Source organism: Scyliorhinus torazame, chromosome 3 (assembly GCF_047496885.1).
Source record: "Scyliorhinus torazame isolate Kashiwa2021f chromosome 3, sScyTor2.1, whole genome shotgun sequence".
In the NCBI taxonomy this organism is placed as follows: domain Eukaryota; kingdom Metazoa; phylum Chordata; class Chondrichthyes; order Carcharhiniformes; family Scyliorhinidae; genus Scyliorhinus; species Scyliorhinus torazame.
In genome coordinates, this window is record NC_092709.1 from 46,154,079 (window position 1) to 46,176,024 (window position 21,946).

The 21,946-nt window shown below is 51.2% G+C and overlaps 1 protein-coding gene across 4 annotated transcripts in view; it reads right to left on the minus strand.

The window, feature by feature from the left end:
• Nucleotides 1-21,946, minus strand: part of LOC140408433 (alpha-1,3-mannosyl-glycoprotein 4-beta-N-acetylglucosaminyltransferase B-like) — a 446,701-nt gene that overhangs the window by 130,386 nt on the left and 294,369 nt on the right. For all 4 annotated transcript variants that reach the window (XM_072495615.1, XM_072495614.1, XM_072495616.1 and 1 more), the window contains one exon: nucleotides 5,090-5,204. In XM_072495615.1, the coding sequence (XP_072351716.1) occupies nucleotides 5,090-5,204 (115 nt within the window). The remainder of the gene's footprint in view (nucleotides 1-5,089; nucleotides 5,205-21,946) is intronic.

Here is a 21,946-nt window from a genome sequence, read left to right on the forward strand (position 1 = left end):
GGGGATAGCAGCTAAACCTAAGAGAAAAGAAAGGCGAACCACAGGAGAAGGGGAGGGTGTGGAAGAGGGAGGAGACAGGGAACAATAGAGGGGAACCTGTGAGGTGGGGGGGCGGCAAGGGAATGACAGCCAGAAGGAGGACACGGGAAACAATAACAAACTTGACATCTACAGGAGCAGAGAACAAGGAAAATCCAGGCGAAAGACGGGACGAACAACTGAAGAGGAGGTGGCCGCGAGGCAACAACGGCAGTGAAAACTGTCCGAGAGAAGCAAGCGACAACACCAACACCACATCCATTCGCGTATTGCCCTCCGTAATTGTTCTGCATTTGTTTCCCCGTCGCCTAAATGTAAATGTACATCCCCAGTTCCCCCCCCACCCCACAAACAGATGCCTACTTATGCGCTAAAAACAATACTGCCAATTGTACAGAGCTGCTGTTGTTGAGCTAGCACATAATACCCTACCAGCTATTTTATTCTAACTTTTTTTTGTTGTTGTTTGTTTTGTTTTTTGTGCGTGTTCCCTTCTCTTCTCTGTATATATATATATATATGTATTCTATTTTGTGTACATAATGGTAAATATACTTTATTCAAAAACCCAATAAAAAACATTTATTAAAAAAAAAGAACATGCAAATGGGCTAGCACTCTGACAGCACAAATTCACAGCAATTCCCAACGGGCATTCTAACTGCTGGGGCCGGAGTTAGCGCTAAAGAGCTTGGCAGCTGGAGCTGTTTTTAAGCGCTCCATTCACCGCACACCCACTGCACCCACAAATAGGCTCCCGGATGACCTGCCCTCAAACCAAGTTTGGGAGCCCGAGGTGGATCCACAGCTCCATGCCAGTGAGGAATAGAGGGACACTCTCTACCCCCGGGTTGGCCGCAGTCTCAAGCCACCTGGATCCTGCTTGGGAGGTGGTGGCAGAGGCAGCCAGTGCTGCAAGCCTCATCAGGAGGAGACAGCTGGTGATCCTCAGGAGTGGGGATCACTAGTGAGGCCTCTGCCCTGAGAGGGGCCGAGAACCAGCGAGGGCTCCGAAGGCCACAGTGCAGGTGTCCTCTGGTTGGGGTGAGCTCTGCTGATCACCTACTTTCTCTGCAGTCGGGTAGCGCTTCTGAGGAGTGCCAACATCTGGTTGGCCCCTGATTGAGCTTGGCCTCGCCCATCTCCTTGATGCAACAAGGATATGAGGGTGTCTAGAGGGGCGGCCTGGATGGGCTCCCAGATGACCAGAGGTCTTCTGAGCATTTAAAGGATGCAGGTAGCACTCAGCAGTGTGAGCAGCCAGGAGCCTGTAAGTAGCACCAAACGGATGTGTTTAAAAGACAGCATGCAGCAATGGCAGTCTGAGCCAGGGAATCCCGTTGGGGCACCCCGAGTCCACGGACTCGGCACCAAGTCACCCCCCACTACCACACTTGGCCCGGATAGCCAGGCCTCAGTAAGCCTGACAGTTTCCAACAGTTTTTCAGTGTTTTTCTTAACCTCCTGCTCCCCTTCTGAAGCCATCATGCCCAGTCCCCGTTTGTAAAAACATGTAGTAATCTGCACCCTTGAGACTTACAACTAATTGTGTACATTTAAGGAAATAAAACAAGAACTGAGCGGTTCAACATAAGGCCTTTTCTTCTCTGGATCCCAGATTGGAATTCAGCCCTGACTGGTCGTGTAATAGGTACAGATCCACATCACACACCAGTCATCATATTTTGCGGTAAGGACTGGTGTAGGAGGTGAAACATTCACAGCAGTGCAGTAGAGAGTGTTTACACTGGGATTGTTTACACTAAGGTGCGTTAATGAGGCAAATTAAGGATGTCTTTTATTTTACAGGTGTCACAATTGAAAAATACATTCCACTGTAACATTCTGATATCCTTTGCTTTAACGCGCAGAAAGGTTCAGCATAAATGAACACTTGTTCTTCACTGAATGGAATAATAACAGTCAGTGGCCCTGAATTTCATCAGATTTTCTGCTGCTATGTTGCTGCAATTTCATTAGAAGTACACACTTCCGATGGAATTTGGAGATGCAGTGACAGAAAGTCTGAGGAAATTCAGGGTAAGTTTGCTTTGCAACACAATAAAAGTCACTAATTCATTAAATTTAAATTGTGCAGCTAATTTTGAAAATAAGTTAATTTGGGGTAAACCTAAAGTTATAAAATTGAAAGGGGAGAATTTACCATGAACTTAATCCGGAAGTATGGTGTTATGGGGAGAAGGCAGGAGAACGGGGGATGAGGGATATATCAGCCTTGATTGAATGGTGGAGCAGACTCGATGGGCTAATTCTGCTCCTATGTCTTATAGTCTTAATCCCATTTCATTAAATTTCACCCTTATTCCAAATTAAAGTTCAAAGTCAGTATCAGGCAATCAATAAAGTCTAAAACCAAACCTGCCTGGAAAAGTAGGACGTGTCTTTGTCTTACACTAAAAAAGCATTATTATACACAACGGGCTCATTTCTCCAGAAATGGAACTGCCGCAAGCATCCTGTCGCTCGCCATGAAGGCTCGCCAGCTGATTATCCGGGATGATGGCTAAATGCGCTCGCTCAAGGGCTTTTTTCCCTTTCAGGATGATCGCGCCCCCTGACTATATCATACACTTTTACATCTATTTGCATGATGAATTAATTTGCTTTATTGCGAATGCTCCGCGCTTTAAGGCACAAAGCCGGCTTGTCTTTTTACATTCCTTGTTCCGTTCCCATTATTTTTCGCTGTGACCTTGTATGATTCTGGCCTTTGATTTCTCTGCCTATCATTTTTCTTATTCCCCTTTCGGATTTTGTTCTTGTCCGTGTTTGCCCCTCTCCTGACTCCTATCATAGGTTCCCATCCTCCTGCTATTTTAGTTTAAATCCTCCAAACCACACTAGCAAATACTTCCCCTCAGACATCAGTCCAGGTTCTGCTTGATGATCAATCCAATTTGTACTGTTCCCACCTCCCCTAGAACTGATCCCAATGTCCCAGGAATCTGAAACCCTCCTCCTCGCCCCACCTCTTCAGCCATGTATTCATCTGATATATCCAGCTATTTCTAGTCTGACTAGCATGTGGCACTGGTAGCAATCCTGAGATCACTACCTTTGAGGTCCCCAGTAATTATTGCATTTCCACACTTTTTACTCCTCATTTCTGCAGTAAAGTCAACCATACCGCAACAAATTTGGCTGTTGCTGCTTTCCTTTGAGAGGCCACTCCACCCCCCCAATAGTATCCAAAGTGGTATTTACTTTTTGCAGGGGAATGGCCACCTCTCTTGCTCTGCCTAGAGGTTACTCATTCCTTTTCTGCCTGTGTAGTCTTAGCCTGCGGTGTGACCACCTCTCTCTATGTGCTATTCTCAAAACTTTCCACCTCATGGGCGCTCCACAGTATCCCCCATCGCCGCTGCACCTCTGAAACAGCACGGTAGCATAGTGGTTAGCACAATTGCTTCACAGCTCCAGGGTCCCAGGTTCGATTCCCGGCTTGGATCACTGTTTGTGCGGAGTCTGCACGTTCTCCCCGTGTGTGCCTGGGTTTCCTCCGGGTGCTCCGGTTTCCTCCCACGGTCCAAAGATGTGCAGGTTAGGTGGATTGGCCATGCTAAAATTGCCCTTAGTGTCCAAAATTGCCCTTAGTGTTGGGTGGGGATTATGGGGATAGGGCGGAGGTGTGGGCTTGGGTAGGGTGCTCTTTCAAAAAGAGCCGGTGCAGACTCGATGGGCGGAATGGCCTCCTTCTGCACTGTAAATGCAATGAAACCCAGGCTTCCAGGAGCTGCAATTGGAGACATTTCCTGCGCAGGAAATGTGTCCGGATTCGCACACAGAGCAGGAGGATCACACCACAGCTTTGAGCTCTCCTGCCACCTTTACCCCTTTAAATTAAACCTTTTGGAAGATACTTAAAATCATATAATATTAATTAGTATAGGGCCCTTCTTCCCAGGTCATTGTTACTGCAGAGTATAGCCCTTGCAAACTATAGACCATAAAATATAGCCCCGACGAACTATAAGCAATGAAAGTAGTAAATACTTACCCGGCCCTACTCATGCAATCAACTGCTTCCACTTTCCCCACATCACTTTCGAATCCTGATGTCACCTTGGGAGCTCCAAACTTCAAGATACCACTCCGTTCTCAGTCTCGATCTTTCGCGCGTTCTTTTATCCTCCTGGCTCCTCTTTCAGTCTCGCTCTTTCTCGTGCTCTTTTATTCCCCCGGCTCATCAGGTTTTCCTGTGATTTCAATCTTTGTTCTTTTCAACAGGAACTCACTGCAGGAACCATGCTGGCTTCTCTTTTGGGGTATCATCCACCCAGCCCATTCGGCCTTCCCTCTTCACTCTCGTCACACCCTACCCTCCACCCGATGTAGCCCGCATCCGTCATGCCCCAATGCCACAGGCAGTCTGTAAGAACTTTTTAAACAACACAGGCAGCAGGCTTCAGGGCCTCTGGGGCTTGAAAGTGGGCTCTGTCCCCTTCTACTCCCTGGTGCTAGGTGGAGACCGTGGTGCTCACCTCCTTCTCCCCACTCGGAGGTCATGGCGCTTGGTTTCTGTTTTTAAAAAGCAGTAGTAATTCACGCCAGCATAACATCAGGCCAAGTGGGTGGGAAGATTCGATGTCTGAAGATGCAATGTTTTCCTCACTAAATATATGATAATGGTTCAATTTGATGCAAATCAGGTTTGCAGGTGCAAATCCCATTTTTGGCCTTTCGCGATATTTAGTGGCCATTACGGGATTTCCACCCATGGCTAACAGGCACTAAATCCCATCTGTATTATATCATGACTGTAATTAAGTTATTTTAACATAATGAACACATAAAGGCTCTTTGCATGATGATATACAATTTTTAAATTTAAAAGGTTTGTGTTGCGAAGTACATTAAAAGTTAATGTTCTGTAATGTACTACTCGACGTTAAGTAATTTACAATAAAAAGCACTGATACATTTGTACTTTACAGGATATTGTTATTTATAGGTCAGATAATTTCTGAAAATCTGTTCCCAAATGAAAATTTATTTTGTTTATGAAAAATCTAATTAGTAATATTCTTACCAATAAACCCAAGTTGTGAAAACTCCAAGACCACCCAGTCATCAGAAGGCTGTTGTTGTGCAAAGTTTATCATAGTTTGCAAGTAGTTAGGTGTTGCTATAATATCATCCTCCAACTGTTACAAAAAAAGAAACAAGTCGTTAATATATTATCTCACAATAAGTAATTAACTTAAAGAAACCACCTAGTCGTTTAATTTCCTTGGATGATGGATTGCTTAACAAATTCCTTAGTTTGTTAAGCCAAGAAGAGTTCAAAATAGATAGGTTTACAAGTAGTAAAAAGATCCACAAAGAAAATTTATACATTGGGCTGGATTCTCTGCCCCATGATGCCAGCATGTGGATCGCGATTGGGTGGAGGGAGTATCGGGCGTCCGGCCAGAATCAGGGTTCGTGCCTGGCACTGAGCCAACCGCTTTGCTCCAGCCCTCCGCTGGTGGCAGAATCGGGATTCTTGTCCACGCACCAGTGGGATGGGCACCAGATTCTCCGGGCCCGCATGATTCTCTGGTCCCCTGGGCTAGAAATCACGTGGGCGGAGTTTACAACAGGTATAGGCAACACAGCCCTGACGTGATACAACAGGTACAGACAAACACAGCCCTGACGTGATACAACAGGTACAGACAAACACGGCCCTTACATGATGAACCTCACGTGGGCCAAGGAGGTAACCCTCTCCCTTCCTCCGAGACCCCTTAAATAAAGAGACCTCCCCCACTGGGATCACTAATTAGGGGAATCCCCCCCACAGGGACAGCCTAAATAGGGGGACCCCTCCCAGAGACCCCCTGACTAAAGGCATCCCACACAGGGACCTCCTAATTAAAGGAACCCTTCACAAGGATCCCAAACTAAAGGAACCCCAACAGGGACCCCCTAAATAGGGAGATCACCCCACAGGGACCCCCTAGGTAGGGAGTGATGCACGATCAATGACCACTAAAGCGAGGTTGTAGTCCAACTGAAGGCTTTAATAAGCTTGATGTTTCCCCCAGCAGCTCAGGTACAGAAAGAAGGCTGCTGGGGCGGCATGGGCTCTTATACCCTGCCCTGCAGGGCGGAGCTACCATACAGCTTGACCAATGGGAAACATACAATATCTACCAATGGTGTTCCAGCATTACTAGGTACCGTAATACCTCTACACAGACTACCACAGGGAGAACCCCTGACTAAAGGACCAACACACAGGAATCCCCATCTAAAGGGACCCTGCACAGGGACCCCCTGAGTAAAGGCCATACTTTTCTGTATTTTGTCGTGTCACCAAGGAGGTGGTGGCTGCTGCCAGTACTACACCACCCAAGGCCTTGATCAAGGAGGAACCCAGACACAAGTGAGTGATATTGGGAAGGGGATCGCAGGATAAGGGTCATGGGGAAGCGGGTTGCGCAGACAGGGCAGAGGTTGCCTTTCAGTAGGGCACCTAATCCCAGAGTTGGGTCCCTTAATCAGTTAGAGTTCCTTTGATTGAGGGATCATCCCTGAGAGACCGCAAACAAACACATCAGCGTTTGCTGCCAGCTGCCGGGTTAAAACCTTTGGTGGCAGGATGAGGCCCTTAATTGGGCATTAATTGGGATGGAGGCAGGTGGTTGGCAGGGTCACCACACACCGTGCATCTGCCCAATTAATGCCTGCTTGCCACCAAACTCGCCATAGGGGAAGGCACAAAACTCCACCCATTGACTTTGGAAGGGATACAGAGCAGCTTCATCAAAATTGTATTCGCGTTCAAATGGTTAAATTATGAGGACAGGTTCCGCAAATTTTCTTTGTATTGTCTTGAGTTTAGATGGTTGACAGGTAATCTAATTGGGTCTCAAAATGATAATGCAATTTAATAGAATAGACAGCGAGAAACTGTTTCCTCGCTAGAGGAATTCAGTTCAAGAAGCCTTAATCTTAAAATTAGTACTCGACAATTTAGAAATAAAATCAGGAAAAGCTTTTTCATACAAACGGCATTGTAAATCTGGAACTCACTCCCTAAAAAGACTGTAAATGTGTGTCAATTGATACTTTGAAGTCTGAGTTGGATTAGCAAAGTTACCTAGAAATACTGAGCAGTCGACGGACTTCCGGGTGCGGCAATGACCAGCTGAGTCGCACGTTTCGGCAGCTCCCGTTGGAACGGACTTTTGGGCTCTTAATAGGAGTCCCAACGGCAATTTAAACGGCAAAAACACTGTGCGGTAAACCAGAAGGGAATCCCCCCGGACACGCATGGAAAAGGGAGAGGATAGCGGCCGGATTGCGGAGGATCCTCTGGAGCAGCGGCAAGGAAGGGAAGCTCAAAGCAAGATGGTGTCGGAAGGTGGCCGTTTGCTATGGGGCCCGGAGCAGCAAGAGTTCCTGCGGCGCTGTGTGGAAGAGCTGAAGAAGGAGTTGAAGAAGGAGCTGTTGGCCCCGATATTGCAGGCGATTGAAGAACTAAAAGAGGAGCAGAGGACCCAAGAGCTGGAGCTTCGGGTCGTGAAGGCAAAGACTGCTGAAGAGACGGCAGAAGAGGCGTGGACATTCATTGTGGACGAGAAGCTGGAATAGTCTGGCGAGAGAAAGAGCGTTTGGGATAAAGTGGTGGTGTGATTACAGGGGACGGGGGGGGGGGATGATTTTTCAATTTGTGAATTTTGTGATCCTGTAACTTTTCCCTCTTCCCCATGTCGGGGGGGGGGGAGGAACTGTGGGCACCGGCCATTAGGGGCGGGGCCGAGTGGGAAACGCGGGCTTTGTTCCCGCGCTATGGTAATTATGGCGGGAACAGGGACGCAGGAAGGAGGGGGCCTCGCACAGTGGGAGCCGAGGATAAGGGGGGAAGCCGAGGTCAGCCAGAGTTTGCTGACTTCTGGGAGCAACATGGGGGGTGCAACTACGCTAGAGGGGGATCTAGCGGAGGGGGGGGGGGTTAACTGGGTTGCTGCTGCTAAGGAGAAGGGGGAGCTGTTATGGGATGGGGTGGTCGAGGCGGGAGGGCACCGTCGGGGATATACGAGTACGTGGGAACCGGGTGAGGAGCTGGGTTAAAAAAGGGGATGGCTAATCGACAAGGGAGGGGGGTGGGTAAAGAGCCCCCCAACCCGGCTGATCACGTGGAACGTGAGAGGGCTGAATGGGCCGATTAAAAGGGCACGGGTACTCGCACACCTAAAGAAATTAAAGGCAGATGTGGTTATGTTGCAGGAGACGCATCTGAAACTGATAGACCAGGTCAGACTACGTAAAGGATGGGTGGGACAGGTGTTTCATTCGGGTTTAGATGCGAAGAATAGGGGGGTGGCTATCTTAGTGGGGAAATGGGTACTGTTTGAGGCAAAGACCATAGTGGCGGACAGTGGGGGTAGATATGTGATGGTGAGTGGCAGATTGCAAGGGGAGGCGGTGGTTCTGGTGAACGTATACTCCCCGAACTGGGATGATGCAAATTTTATGAGGCGTATGTTGGGACGTATCCCGGACCTGGAGGCGGGAAAGTTGGTAATGGGGGGAGACTTCAATACGGTGCTTGATCCAGGGCTGGACTGGTCGAGGTCCAGGACCGGGAGGAGGCCGGCAGCGGCCAGGGTGCTCAAGGACTTCATGGAGCAGATGGGAGGGGTAGACCCCTGGAGATTTAGTAGGCCTAGGAGTAAGGAGTTTTCATTTTTCTCCCATGTTCACAAAGTATACTCACGGATAGACATTTTTGTCTTGGGAAGGGCACTGATTCCGAAGGTGACAGGGACGGAATATACGGCCATAGCCATTTCGGACCACGCTCCACATTGGGTAGACCTGGAGGTAGGAGAGGAAAAAGAACAGCACCCACTCTGGAGAATGGATATGGGCTTATTGCGGATGAGGGGGTATGTTTAAGGGTGAGGGGGTGTATTGAAAGGTACTTGGAGCTTAATGACAATGGGGAGGTTCAGGTGGGAGTGGTCTGGGCGGCGTTGAAGGTGGGGAACTGATATCCATAAGGGCACATAAAGGGAAGCAAGAGGGTAAAGAAAGGGAGCGATTGTTGAAAGACTTTTGAGGGTGGACAGGCAATATACAGAGGCACCGGAGGAGGGACTGTACAGGGAAAGACAAAGGTTACATGTGGAATTTGACCTGTTGACCACGGGTAAGGCAGAGGCACAGTGGAGGAGGGCACAGGGTGTACAATATGAGTATGGAGAGAAGGCGAGTCGGCTACTGGCCCACCAATTGAGGAAGAGGGGAGCAGCGAGGGAGATAGGTGGGGTGAGAGATGAGGAGGGAGAGATGGAACAGGGAGTGGAGAGAGTGAACGGGGTGTTCAAGGCATTCTATAAGAGGTTATATAAGGCTCAGCCCCCGGAAGGGAAGGAGGGAATGAGGTGTTTCCTGGATCAGCTGGAATTCCCGAAGGTGGAGGAGCAGGAGAGGGTGGGACTGGGAGCACAGATTGAGATGGAGGAGGTGGTAAAAGGGATTGGGAGCATGCAAGCGGGGAAGGCCCCGGGACCGGACGGATTCCCGGTGGAATTTTATAGGAAATATATGGACCTACTGGCCCCGCTTTTGACGAGAACCTTAAATGAGGCCAGGGAAAGGGGGCAGTTGCCCCCGACTATGTCGGAGGCGACGATATCGCTCCTTTTGAAGAAGGATAAAGAACCGCTGCAGTGTGGGTCCTACAGGCCCATTTCCCTTTTAAATGTAGATGCTAAGCTCCTGGCCAAGGTGATGGCGACGAGGATAGAGGACTGTGTCCCGGGGGTGGTCCACGAGGATCAAACTGGGTTCGTTCAGGGGAGACAGCTGAACACGAACATACGGAGGTTGCTAGGGGTAATGATGATGCCCCCACCAGAGGGGGAGGCAGAGATAGTGGTGGCGATGGACGCCGAGAAAGCATTCGACAGAGTGGAGTGGGATTATCTGTGGGAGGTGCTGAGGAGATTTGGTTTTGGAGAAGGGTTTATTGGATGGGTACAGCTGCTGTACAGGGCCCCGGTGGCGAGTGTGATCACAAACAGGCAGAGGTCCGACTACTTCCGTCTTTATAGAGGGACAAGTCAGGGGTGTCCCCTGTCTCCGTTACTGTTTGCATTGGCGATTGAGCCCCTGGCCATAGCACTGAGGGGCTCCAGGAAGTGGAGGGGAGTACTCAGGGGAGGAGAAGAACACCGGGTATCTTTGTATGCAGATGATTTATTGCTGTATGTTGCGGACCCAGTGGAGGGGATGCCTGAGATAATGCAGACACTCAGGGAGTTTGGGGAATTTTCGGGGTACAAATTGAATATGGGGAAGAGTGAGTTGTTTGTGGTGCATCCGGGGAGCAGAGCAGGGGAATAGATGATTTACCGCTGAGGAAGGTAATAAGATATTTCAGGTACTTAGGGATTCAGATAGCCAGGAGTTGGGGAACCTTACATAGGCTTAATTTAACAAGATTGGTGGAACAGATGGAGGAGGATTTTAAGAGATGGGACATGGTGCCCCTGTTACTTGTGGGTAGGGTGCAGGAGGTCAAAATGGTAGTCCTCCCGAGATTCCTTTTTGTGTTTCAGTGCCTTCCGGTGATGGCCACGAAGGCTTTTTTCAAGAAAATTGAGAAAAGTGTCATGAGTTTTGTGTGGGCCGGGAAGACTCCGAGAGTGAGGAGGGGGTTCTTGCAGCGTAGCAGGGATAGGGGGGGGCTGGCACTACCGAGCCTAAGTGAATACTACTGGGCCGCCAATATCTCAATGGTGTGTAAGTGGATGGGAGTAGGGGAGGGAGCGGCGTGGAAGAGATTGGAGATGGCGTCCTGCAAAGGAACCAGTTTACAAGCACTGGTGACGGCGCCGTTGCCGTTCTCCCCGAACAAATACACCACAAGTCCAGTGGTGGTGGCAACGCTAAAAATTTGGGGGCAGTGGAGACGACATAGGGGAAGGACGGGAGCCTCGGTGCGGTCCCCGATAAGAAATAATCATAGGTTTGTCCCCGGGAGAATAGATGGGGGATTTGGAGCATGGCAGAGAGCTGGAGTTGTGCAACTGAGAGATCTGTTCGTAGACGGGACGTTTGCGAGTCTGGGAGCGCTGACGGAAAAATATGGGTTGCCCCAAGGGAATGCATTTCGGTACATGCAACTGAGGGCATTTGCGAGGCAACAGGTGAGGGAATTCCCGCAGCTCCCGACGCAGGAGATTCAAGACAGAGTGATCTCAGGGACATGGGTGGGGGATGGTAGGGTGTTGGATATATACAGGGAAATGAGGGACGAGGGGGAGATCATGGTGGATGAGCTGAAGGGGAAATGGGAAGAAGAGCTGGGGGAAGAGATTGAGGAGGGGCGGTGGGCTGATGCCCTACGTAGGGTAAACTCGTCGTCCTCGTGCGCCAGGCTAAGCCTGATACAATTCAAGGTTTTGCACAGGGCGCATATGACCAGAGCAAGGCTCAGTAAATATTTCGGGGTAGAGGATAGGTGTGGGAGATGCTCGAGAAGCCCAGCAAACCACACCCACATGTTTTGGTCATGCCCGGCACTGCAGGGGTTCTGGGTGGGGGTGGCAAAGGTGCTTTCGAAGGTGTTGGGGGTCTGGGTCGAGCCAGGCTGGGGGTTGGCTATATTTGGGGTTGCAGAAGAGCCGGGAGTGCAGGAGGCGAAAGAGGCTGATGTCTTGGCCTTTGCGTCCCTAGTAGCCCGGCGAAGGATATTGCTTATGTGGAAGGAAGCCAAACCCCCGGGCGTGGAGACCTGGATAAATGACATGGCAGGGTTTATAAAACTAGAACGGATAAAGTTCGCACTAAGGGGTTCGGCTCAAGGGTTCACCAGGCGGTGGCAACCGTTCATTGACTACCTCGCAGAACGATAAAGGAAATGGGAAGGTAACAGCAGCAACCCAGGGGGGAGGGGGGGGGGGGGCAGGTCCTCAGGGGTGTTTTTGTATAGATATTTGTACTTGGTTATGTATATTGGATTGTTTGATTTTATCTCTGGAGAGTTATTATTTTTGTTATATTATTTATTTATTTGTTAAAACGGTCACTGTTATTTATATTGTTTTATTGTTGTAAAAAGGTAAACCTTTGTATTGTTTTGTTTGACCGGAAAAAAATTTGAAGAAAATATATTTAAAAAAAAAGAAATACTGAGCAGTCGAGGTACGAATGTAATTGTTTAATATTCTGTCAGACACAGAGACAGGGGGATGCAGTATTTATGGTGAGGAAGGAGTAGGGATGACTTTCAATGGCCAGAAAACCTGGAGGTGCAGGTGACACATGTTAATTTGTGGCAGGACCTCATTTGAACTTCTTTCTCATCCAAACTCGAGCCAGGTTAAGAGGCTGGCCAACTGTCCTGCAGGAAAGCATGTGGCAGTAGTCCACAGATGGGGATTAGAGAGAAAGAAAGATGTGAGGAACGTGATGAAGGGGAGAGATTACGAGGGGGGGGGGGGGGAGGTGAAGGGTTGGGGTGAGATCACAAGTTGGGGAGACCACAGGTCAGCATTGGATCATGGCGGATGGTTGCATAGGTTGGTGCCAACATCAGATTGTGGTCGAGGTGTGGTGGTGATACAGGGGAGCAGATCAAAACCGGTTAGTTTGCTTCTCCTGACCTACAGGCAGTTCTGGTTAGGATCTTAGTTGCTGGATCAGTAGTTCTTGGCACCTTTTAGCTTGTGGGTTTCCAGAGTTTTAGGAAATCCAGCCTGCAACCACATGGCTGCTCAAATCTGAGGCTTGAAACTCATTGCAATATTGTAATTGCTGAGTATAGAAAGCAGAAGGAATCTAACTTCAGGCACAGCATAAAGAGGGACAACTATGAGAAGGTGGGGCGGTCAATGCAGGACTGAGGGTGTTGTACCTAAATGCACGCAGTGTACAAAACAAGGTAAATAAGCTTGTTGCGCACATTGAAATTGGCGGATACAATGTTGTGGGCATCACAGAGATATGGCTGCAAGGGGATCAGGGCTGTGATCTGAATATCAAAGGATATGTGTCGTATCGAAAAGACAGGCAAATGGACAAAGGGGGAGGGGTTGCATTGTTAGTAAGAAATGAACTTAAATCAATAGCAAGAAGCAATAGAGGTTAAGAAGAACCTGTGTGGGTAGAGTTGAGGAATCACAAAGGAAAAAAGACCCTGATGTGAGTTATGTACCGGCCCCCTAGCAGTAGTCAGGATGTGGGGCAGAAAATAAACCGGGAGTTAGAAAAAGCATATACGAAAGGCAATAATACATAAATCAATGGGGACTTTGATATGCAGGTGGACTGAGAAAATCAGGTTGATAACAAATCCCAAGAAAAGGAATTTGTGAATGTCTATGAGATGGTTTTTGGAGCAGCTTGTGGTAGAGCTCACTAGGGAACAGGCAATTCTGGATTTGGTGATATGTAATGAGGCAGACTTAGGGAACTTAAGGTGAAGGAACCCTGAGGGGGCAGTGACCATAATATGATATAATTGACCCTACAGTTTGTCAGAGAGAAGCTGGATTCAGATGTAATGGTTTTACAATTAAGTAAAACTAACTACAAAGACATGAGGGAGGAGCTGGCCAGAGTTGATTGGAAGGGGAACCGAGCAGGGAAGTCAGTGAAGACCAGTTGTAATGGTACCTTGGGGAGACTCCTGGGCTATTAGAAATCCCCAGGTGGTTGGAGGCAAGGCAGGATGGTACCGTGGCACTCCTGACTGCAACTGGGCACCTTGGCACTGTCAGCCTAACACCTTGGAACTGCCACTTGGGCACCCTGTCACTGCCTGGCTGGCAGTGCCAAGGTGCCCATGTGCCAGGTCGCCCATGCAGGGGTTGGGCCTGAGGATGCCTTCCCCATAAGAGGTTGAATGAGGGTGGGGGATGATCGAGGACCCCATAAGAGATAAGCTGGGTGAAGTGGGGAAGTCCGGAGGGTGCTGAGAGGGGTTGAAAGATCAGGCTGCCTTTAAAATTGGTGCCACGATCTGCGAGTAGTCTTCCTGCACTGGTTAGCTGAGTTCATAAGTGCAGGAAATGACTGAAGAGTTGCAGCGCCAAGAGACACCCAGAGTGTCTCGGACAGCTGGTTAACCACTTGCCCTCGGTAGTGCCGATGAGGTTTTGAAAAAGTCGATTTGCGGGGATTTGGAGCGCCTTCCTCGGATGGACTACCGGGCGGCCTCCCGCCGATTTGCCACTTGCGTTTGGCGTCCTGAGGGGTTGGGACCCCGCTAAACAGGCCCAAAACCCACTCTGAATTTTGTGATTCGCGCCTATACTTGGCATTTCATGGTTATCTGCAGAAATTATCATTCAATAAACTTACGATAATGATTTTACAATGCTAGATTCTTTGGTGTGGATAATGCTCTCCATGTATAAATTCACCCTTCTAATGTAGCACTGGGAAATCTGAATAGTTGACAATGCTTTTAAAGAAGCTGCAATGAAAATGTTTTGCATTGCAAAAAGCTTGCTATTGTATTTGAATACAAACAGAAACTGTTAGAATTGCTCAGAAGGTTAAGGCAGTATCTGTGAGGAGAGGTATAGAGGTTCAGGTTAATGATCTTCATCAAAACGAGAGGTCATCAACCCAAACATTAATTTTGCTTCTCTCTCCATAGATGCTCGTTGACCTGCAGAGTATTACAGGATTTTCTGTTTATATTTCAGACTATCAGCACCTGCAGTATTTGGTCCTTGTATTATATGGGGACACAGTTAAGCTGCATTCGCCTTTTAGAATTTGGCCAGAGGGTATATCTCATTTGACCTATTATTTCATGATTCAAGATAACATCTGAATTATAAGCTGCGACCTAATTGAACAGTTAAAATGATTCATAACAAGCAGAATTAAAGTTCAGGTTATTTGTTAGTCATCTAGACCCCAAGATTGAATTATTGTCTGCCGTGTTCCTCTCCTGCCATGTTGTGCAATCTTATTAACCTTTGCCAGTAATGCCTCTTCTTTGCTCCTGAAGCAAAATGACATGGGACCTCGCAGAATATCAGATGAATTACAGAGGAATTGGATATTTGCCTTTCATTGCACTGTTTAATTGCTTCCCATATTGGGATTTTTAAAAATCCAGCATAATAGAAATAAAATATTGACCTTGCCTTCGCCGTTACATCTAGAAATCACATTTTCTTCAGGCCAGGCTCGCTGGAATCCTAAGGCTGTAAAACTTGCTGTCAGCAGTCCAAACTTGGAATAAAGCAAGACCATGGGAGCAATTTAACGGCCTCATCGTGCCAGATTCAGTGTCGGGACGAGGCCATTCCATCTCGTGAGAGGCTTCTGGTGAGATTAATAACATTCAAAATGCCTCACCAGATTTAACAGAATCTCACGAGACTTCGCGATCTGGATTTCGTCCTCACTGGGCATGATCCAGATCTGAATATTTAAATATGTGTTTGCGGGATTCTCCCAGTGCCAGGGACTGAATGGCCATGCCTGGAAGATCACGCCAGTGTGCCGTTTAGTACTGTTTTCCACGCATGTGGACCAGTTAGTTATAGAGACACTTGGTGGTGGGGGGGATCTCTCAGGCCATTAGAGACCCTGGGTGGACGGGTACAGGGCAGGGTGGCACCCTGGCACTCATTCTGGCATGTGGGCACCTTGGCATTGCCAGTCTAGCACCCTGGCAGTGTCACCCACACACCCTGAAAGTGCCAGCCTGGCACTGCCAGGGTGCACAGATAGCACTGCCAGGCTGGCAATGCCAGGGATTGGGTCCAGGCGGAATAACAGGGTGGAGGAGTGGTGAGGGGTGTTCCCGGGAGCGTGCCCGAGGTTGGGGGAGGGTAGAATTGAAAATGGTGGGGCGGGGGGGGCTGAAAGACAAAATGACACCCCAACCTGCAAGGGGCCATTCCTGCTGGCAAACAAATGAGTCTAAACGTGGTCTCGGCGGAGAGAAATTCCCTGAGACCAAAAAAAGTAAAGTGTCATTAAATAGCGATGTTTTGTTACCTAAATGATAGGTAACATGTGCTACTCAATCCTTGGTTAATGATGAGGTCTTCTGAATCATGATGAAGAAGACTCAAATTCGTCCAGTAGTAACAAAAGGTTTATTAAATAACTATAACAATGTGGTAATACCAGGTATTGCGGTACCAGAGAGAGGAATAACCATTGGCTAGACCGCGGAGTCTACCATTGGGCAGTGTACATAACCCCGCCCTGAGAGGCGGGGTATAAGAACTTGTGCCGTCCCCAGCAGCCTTCACTTCTGTAATTTCGCTGCTGGGTACAGTTCTATCTGATTAAAGCTGAATCGATATGACTCCTCGTGGTCTCAAGCATATTGATTGTGCATCAATTTAATCAGATAAGTACTTTTGAAGGATGGCTCTCCGCATCAAGCCGGCATGCCTTCAGCTCAGCCCGCACGCAGAAAACTCCACCGAGATTTTTAAGCATTGGCTGGCATGCTTCCAGAGCTACCTCGATACGGCTGCCGACACCCCCACGGAAAGGCAGAAAATGCACCTCCTACGCTCGCGGGTCGGCCCGGCGATCTACCCCCTGATCGAAGGGGCGGTGAACTATGATAAAGCCATGGAACTGCTGGAAGGACATGACATTCGTCCACTTAATCAGGTCTACGCCCGTCACCTGCTGGCAACGAGACGGCAGAGCCCAGATGAGACGCTAGAAGATTTCTACAGGGCGCTGATCGTGCTGGGCCAAAACTGCGGCTGCCCAGCGGTGACGGCGAACGAGCACTCCGAACATTTAATTCGAGACGCCTTCGTGGCAGGTATGATATCGCCCGATATTCGCTGAAGGCTGCTCGAAATGGAGACGCTGGGCCTCGCGAGGCCCGGGCCTTGGCAGGGTCTATGGACGTGGCGTACAGAAACTCCCTGGCGTACGCCCCCACGCGCACCACGCCCCACTGAGCTGCGTGGCACCCCGCCGCGCCAGCCCCCCTGTCTTACCCGCCTAACCCCCAGACTTACCCGCAAACTCCGCAGGCCTGCGCGGCAAGGCGCCCCGCTATCGCCGCCGGCCAACGCTGCTTCTTCTGCGGCCAGACGAATCACCCGCGCGTGCGCTGCCCAGCCCGCACCGTCACCTGCAAAGGGTGCGGCAAGAAAGGCCACTATGCCGCGGTCTGCCTCGCCCGGGCGGTGAATGCGGTGTCCAGTGACTACCCTCAGCCATTCCTCCAGCCGCCCGCCGCGCAACCACAGCCGTTCCTCCACGCCCCGACCGTTCCAGGCCCACCGCCACACTCCCTTTTCCCAGCCACGCCGGCCCAACGCGCACCGCAGTTTTTGCCCCGCCAGGCAGCGTCGCTGCCACAGCCTTTCTTCTCCACGGCAACCACGCTGGAGGAGTACGCGCAGCCATTTGGTCCCTCGCCGACCCAATCGTCGGGGTCTCCGTCCCCGAACTCCACGGGCGACCCCTGGCCGGCGCCATCCTGGACGGGGCCTCAAGCCCCCAGCGCGGCTGGCTACGCACTGCCGGGCCAGAACCTCTCGCTGCAGCTGGCCTCCGCCACATTGGAGCAGCATGCGCCGCTAGTTTACTCCTCCCCGCCCAAAACGCCGCAGCTCCAGGCCCCGACCGCCCACCTCTCCCCGCCCCGCGCCGTGGCCGCGGTCTTCTGCGCACCCGGAACGACGCAGCAAGCCCCGCTCCAGCGCTCACCTCCACCCCCCTGCCCTAGGGCCACGGCCGACCCACGGGCGCAGTCTTTCTGGCGGGTCCCGGCCGTCCAAGGCCCACCTCCGCCAGTTTGCTCCTCCCCGCTGCCATCTTCCGAGTCCCCGGACTCCACGTGCGATCCATGGCCGGCGCCATCTAGGATGGGGCCTCAAGCCCCCAGCGCGGCTGGCTACGCGCCGCCCGACCAAAACCCTGTGTTGCAGTTGGCCTCCGCCACGCTGGAGCAGCGTGCGCCACCAGTTTGCTCCTCCCCGCCACCATCTTCCGAGTCCCCGGGCTCCACGTGCGATCCATGGCCGGCACCATCTTGGATGGGTCCTCAAGCCCCCAGCGCGGATGGCTACGCGCTGCCCGACAAAAACCCGTGGTTGCAGCTGGCCTCCGCCTCGTGGGAGCAGAGTGCACCGCCATTTTGTCCCTCCCTGCCGCCATTTTGTTTCTCCCCGCCGCCATCCTCGGAGTCCCCGGACTCCATGTGCGAGCCATGGACGGCATCATCTTGGATGGGGCCTCAAGCCCCCAACACGGCTCACGATGCGCTGCCCGATCTTCACTCCTTGCTGCAGCTGGCCTCCGTCACCCTGGACCAGAGTCGGCCCCGAACGCTAGCAAAGGCCACCACGACGATCGGCATCAACGGCCACGTGATGTCATGCCTCATCGACTCCGGGAGCACGGAGAGTTTCGTCCACCCCGACACGGTAAGGCGCTGTTCTCTGGTCACCTACCCCACCCAACAAAGGATCTCCTTGGCCTCCGGGTCACACGCGGTGCAGATAAAAGGGTTCTGCCTCGCGATCCTCACTGTCCAAGGCAGGGAATTCCGCAATTTCCGCCTATACGTGCTGCCGCACCTCTGCGCAGCCACCCTTCTGGGACTGGATTTCCAGTGCCACCTACAAAGCCTTACTTTTAAATTCGGCGGCCCTATACCCCCCCCCTTACTGTTTGCGGCCTCGCGACCCTTAAGGTCGACCCGCCTTCCCTGTTTGCGAACCTCACCTCGGATTGCAAACCCGTCGCCACCAGGAGCAGACGGTACAGCGTCCAGGACCGGACCTTCATCAGGTCCGAGGTCCAAAGGCTGCTGAAGGAAGGGGTCATCGAAGCAAGCAACAGCCCCTGGAGGGCTCAAGTAGTGGTGGTAATGACCGGGGAGAAGCATAGGATGGTCATAGACTATAGCCAGACCATCAACCGGTTTACACAACTGGACGCGTACCCCCTCCCCCATATAGCCGACCTGGTGAACAGGATCGCGCAATACAAAGTCTTCTCCACGGTGGATCTCAAGTCTGCCTACCACCAGCTACCCATCCATAATAGTGACCGCCAGTACACTGCCTTCGAAGCAGATGGGCGGCTCTACAACTTTTTAAGGGTTCCCTTCGGTGTCACAAACGGGGTCTCGGTCTTCCAGCATGAGATGGACCGAATGGTTGACCGGTACGGCTTATGCGCAACGTTCCCGTATCTTGACAACGTCACCATCTGCGGCCATGACCAGCAGGACCACGACACCAACCTCCGTAAATTTCTCCAGACCGCGCACCTCCTGAATCTGACCTACAATAAGGAGAAGTGCATGTTTAGCACCGACCGTCTAGCCATCCTAGGCTAGTGCGAAATGGAGTCATAGGCCCCGACCCTGAACGCATGCGCCCCCTTATGGAGTTCCCACTCCCTCACTGCCCCCATAGGCTACTATGCACAATGGGTCCCCAATTACGCCGACAAGGCCCGACCCCTAATCCAATCCACGACCTTCCCCCTGTCGACGGAGGCCCGCCATGCCTTCTGCCGCATCAAAGCGGACATCGCAAATGCCACGATGCGCGCCATCGACGAGTCCCTCCCCTTCCAGGTCGAGAGCGACACGCCTGATGTAGCTCTGGCCGCTACCCTCAACCAAGCAGGCAGGCCCGTGGCTTTCTTCTCCCGCACCCTCCATGCTTCCGAAATTCGCCACTCCTCGGTCGAAAAGGAGGCCCAGGCCATAGTGGAAGCTGTGCGGCACTGAAGGCATTACCTGGCCGGCAGGAGATTCACTCTCCCCACGGACCAATGGTCGGTGGCCTTCATGTTCGATAATGCACAGCGGGGCAAGATCAAGAACGACAAGATCTTGCGGTGGAGGATCGAACTCTCCACCTTCAATTACGAGATCTTGTATCGTCCCGGGAAGCTGAACGAGCCTCCTGATGCCCTATCCCGCGGCACTTGTGCCACCGCGCAAGTAGACCGCCTCCGAGCCCTCCACGAAGACCTCTGCCACCCGGGAGTCACCCGGTTCTTCCATTTCGTTAAGTCCCGGAACCTGCCTTACTCCATCGAGGAGGTCAGGACTGTCACCAGGGACTGCCAAATCTGCGCGGAGTGCAAACCGCACTTCTACCGACCAGAGAGGGCGCATCTGATCAAGGCTTCCCGTCCCTTTGAACGCCTCAGCATGGACTTCAAAGGCCCCCTCCCCTCCACCGACCGCAACACGTACTTCCTTAACGTGATTGATGAGTACTCCCGGTTCCCATTCGCCATCCCCTGCCCGGATATGACCACAACCACCGTCATCAAGGCACTCCAAACTATTTTTACACTGTTCGGTTTCCCCGCATACATCCATAGTAATAGGGGGTCCTCCTTTATGAGCGACGAGCTGCGCCAGTTCCTGCTTAGCAAAGGCATCGCCCTGAGCAGGACGACCAGCTACAACCCCCGGGGAAACGGGCAGGTAGAAAGGGAGAACGGAACAGTCTGGAAGACCGTCCTGCTGGCCCTTCGGTCCAGGAATCTCCCAGTCTCCCGCTGGCAAGAAGTCCTCCCAGTGGCCCTGCACTCCATTCGGTCACTGCTATGTATTACCACGAACCAGACACCTCATGAACGTCTCCTTGTTTTCCCCAGAAAGTCCTCCTCGGGGACCTCGCTCCCAACCTGGCTAGCGACACCCGGAACCGTCCTGCTGCGGAAACATACGAGGGCGCACAACTCGGACCCGCTGGTCGAAAGTGTCCACCTGCTGCATGCCAACCCCTAGTATGCCTACATAGCATTCCCCGACGGACGCAAAGATACGGTCTCCCTCCGGGACCTGGCGCCCGCCGGAGCACTACGCGCGCCCGAGCCACTGCCCCCCCCCCCCCCCCCCCCCCCCGTACCTGACCGGAGGGTCAGTACTGCTGCCAGAACCCCGACCCGGAGCCGAGCAGGCACCGACGCCCCCTTCAGGCACCCCTTCCTTCTGCCCATCCTTCGACCTTACAGCGCCGACTAGGGGTGACAAAACTGCCTGGGAGGAAGACACCACGTTCCTGGAGCCACTACTGCTGGGGCCCTTACCAGGATCGCCGCCGAAACTTAGACGCTCCAGTAGGACGACCAGGCCGCCCGATCGTCTGATTGCAGCACCATGAAGAAGAATTAACTACGCAGGAACTTTCTCCGCAACCCTCGATAGCATGGTACCTGCAATACCTGGTCCTACCAGAAAAGGCGACAGCAATACTGGCCATCACCCCGCTGGCTCTTTTTTTTAACAGGGGGTGAATGTGGTAATACCAGGTATTGCGGTACAAGAGAGAGGAATAACCATTGGCTAGACCGCGGGGTCTACCATTGGGCAATGTACATAACCCCGCCCTGAGAGGCGGGGTATAAGAACCTGTGCCGTCCCCAGCAGCCTTCACTTCTGTAACTTTGCTGCTGGGTACAGTTCTATCTGATTAAAGCTGAATCAATATGACTCCACGTGGACTCAAGCGTATTGATTGTGCATCAAACAATAATTGCATGAGTTCTTTACTTTAACTTTGATACTAGTGATAAGGTTAACAAGATCTAACTACAGTAACTATACGTAACTCCACTAGCCATCTGAACTAATCTGATACTGCCCTGGTCACAGCACACCCAAGAGTGAGGGAGAGACACAATGTGGTTGCTTTTTATACCCTTGTTGGTCCAGTCCTATAGTGATCATGTGGTGCTACTGATTACACATTAACCCCTTATGTACATACACATACAGAGATCACTACAAGTGAGATGTTTCTAAATACGTCAAACCGGAGATAGAATTTTTTCCTGTTAAATCATGTCCCATGTGTGGCTTTCGTACAGACATCAATTTGAAATGTGCTTCAAGTAACATGGGACTGGCAGACTGCGAGTTTGGCATTACACTCTTGACCGGGGAACCAGAGCTTTGTGG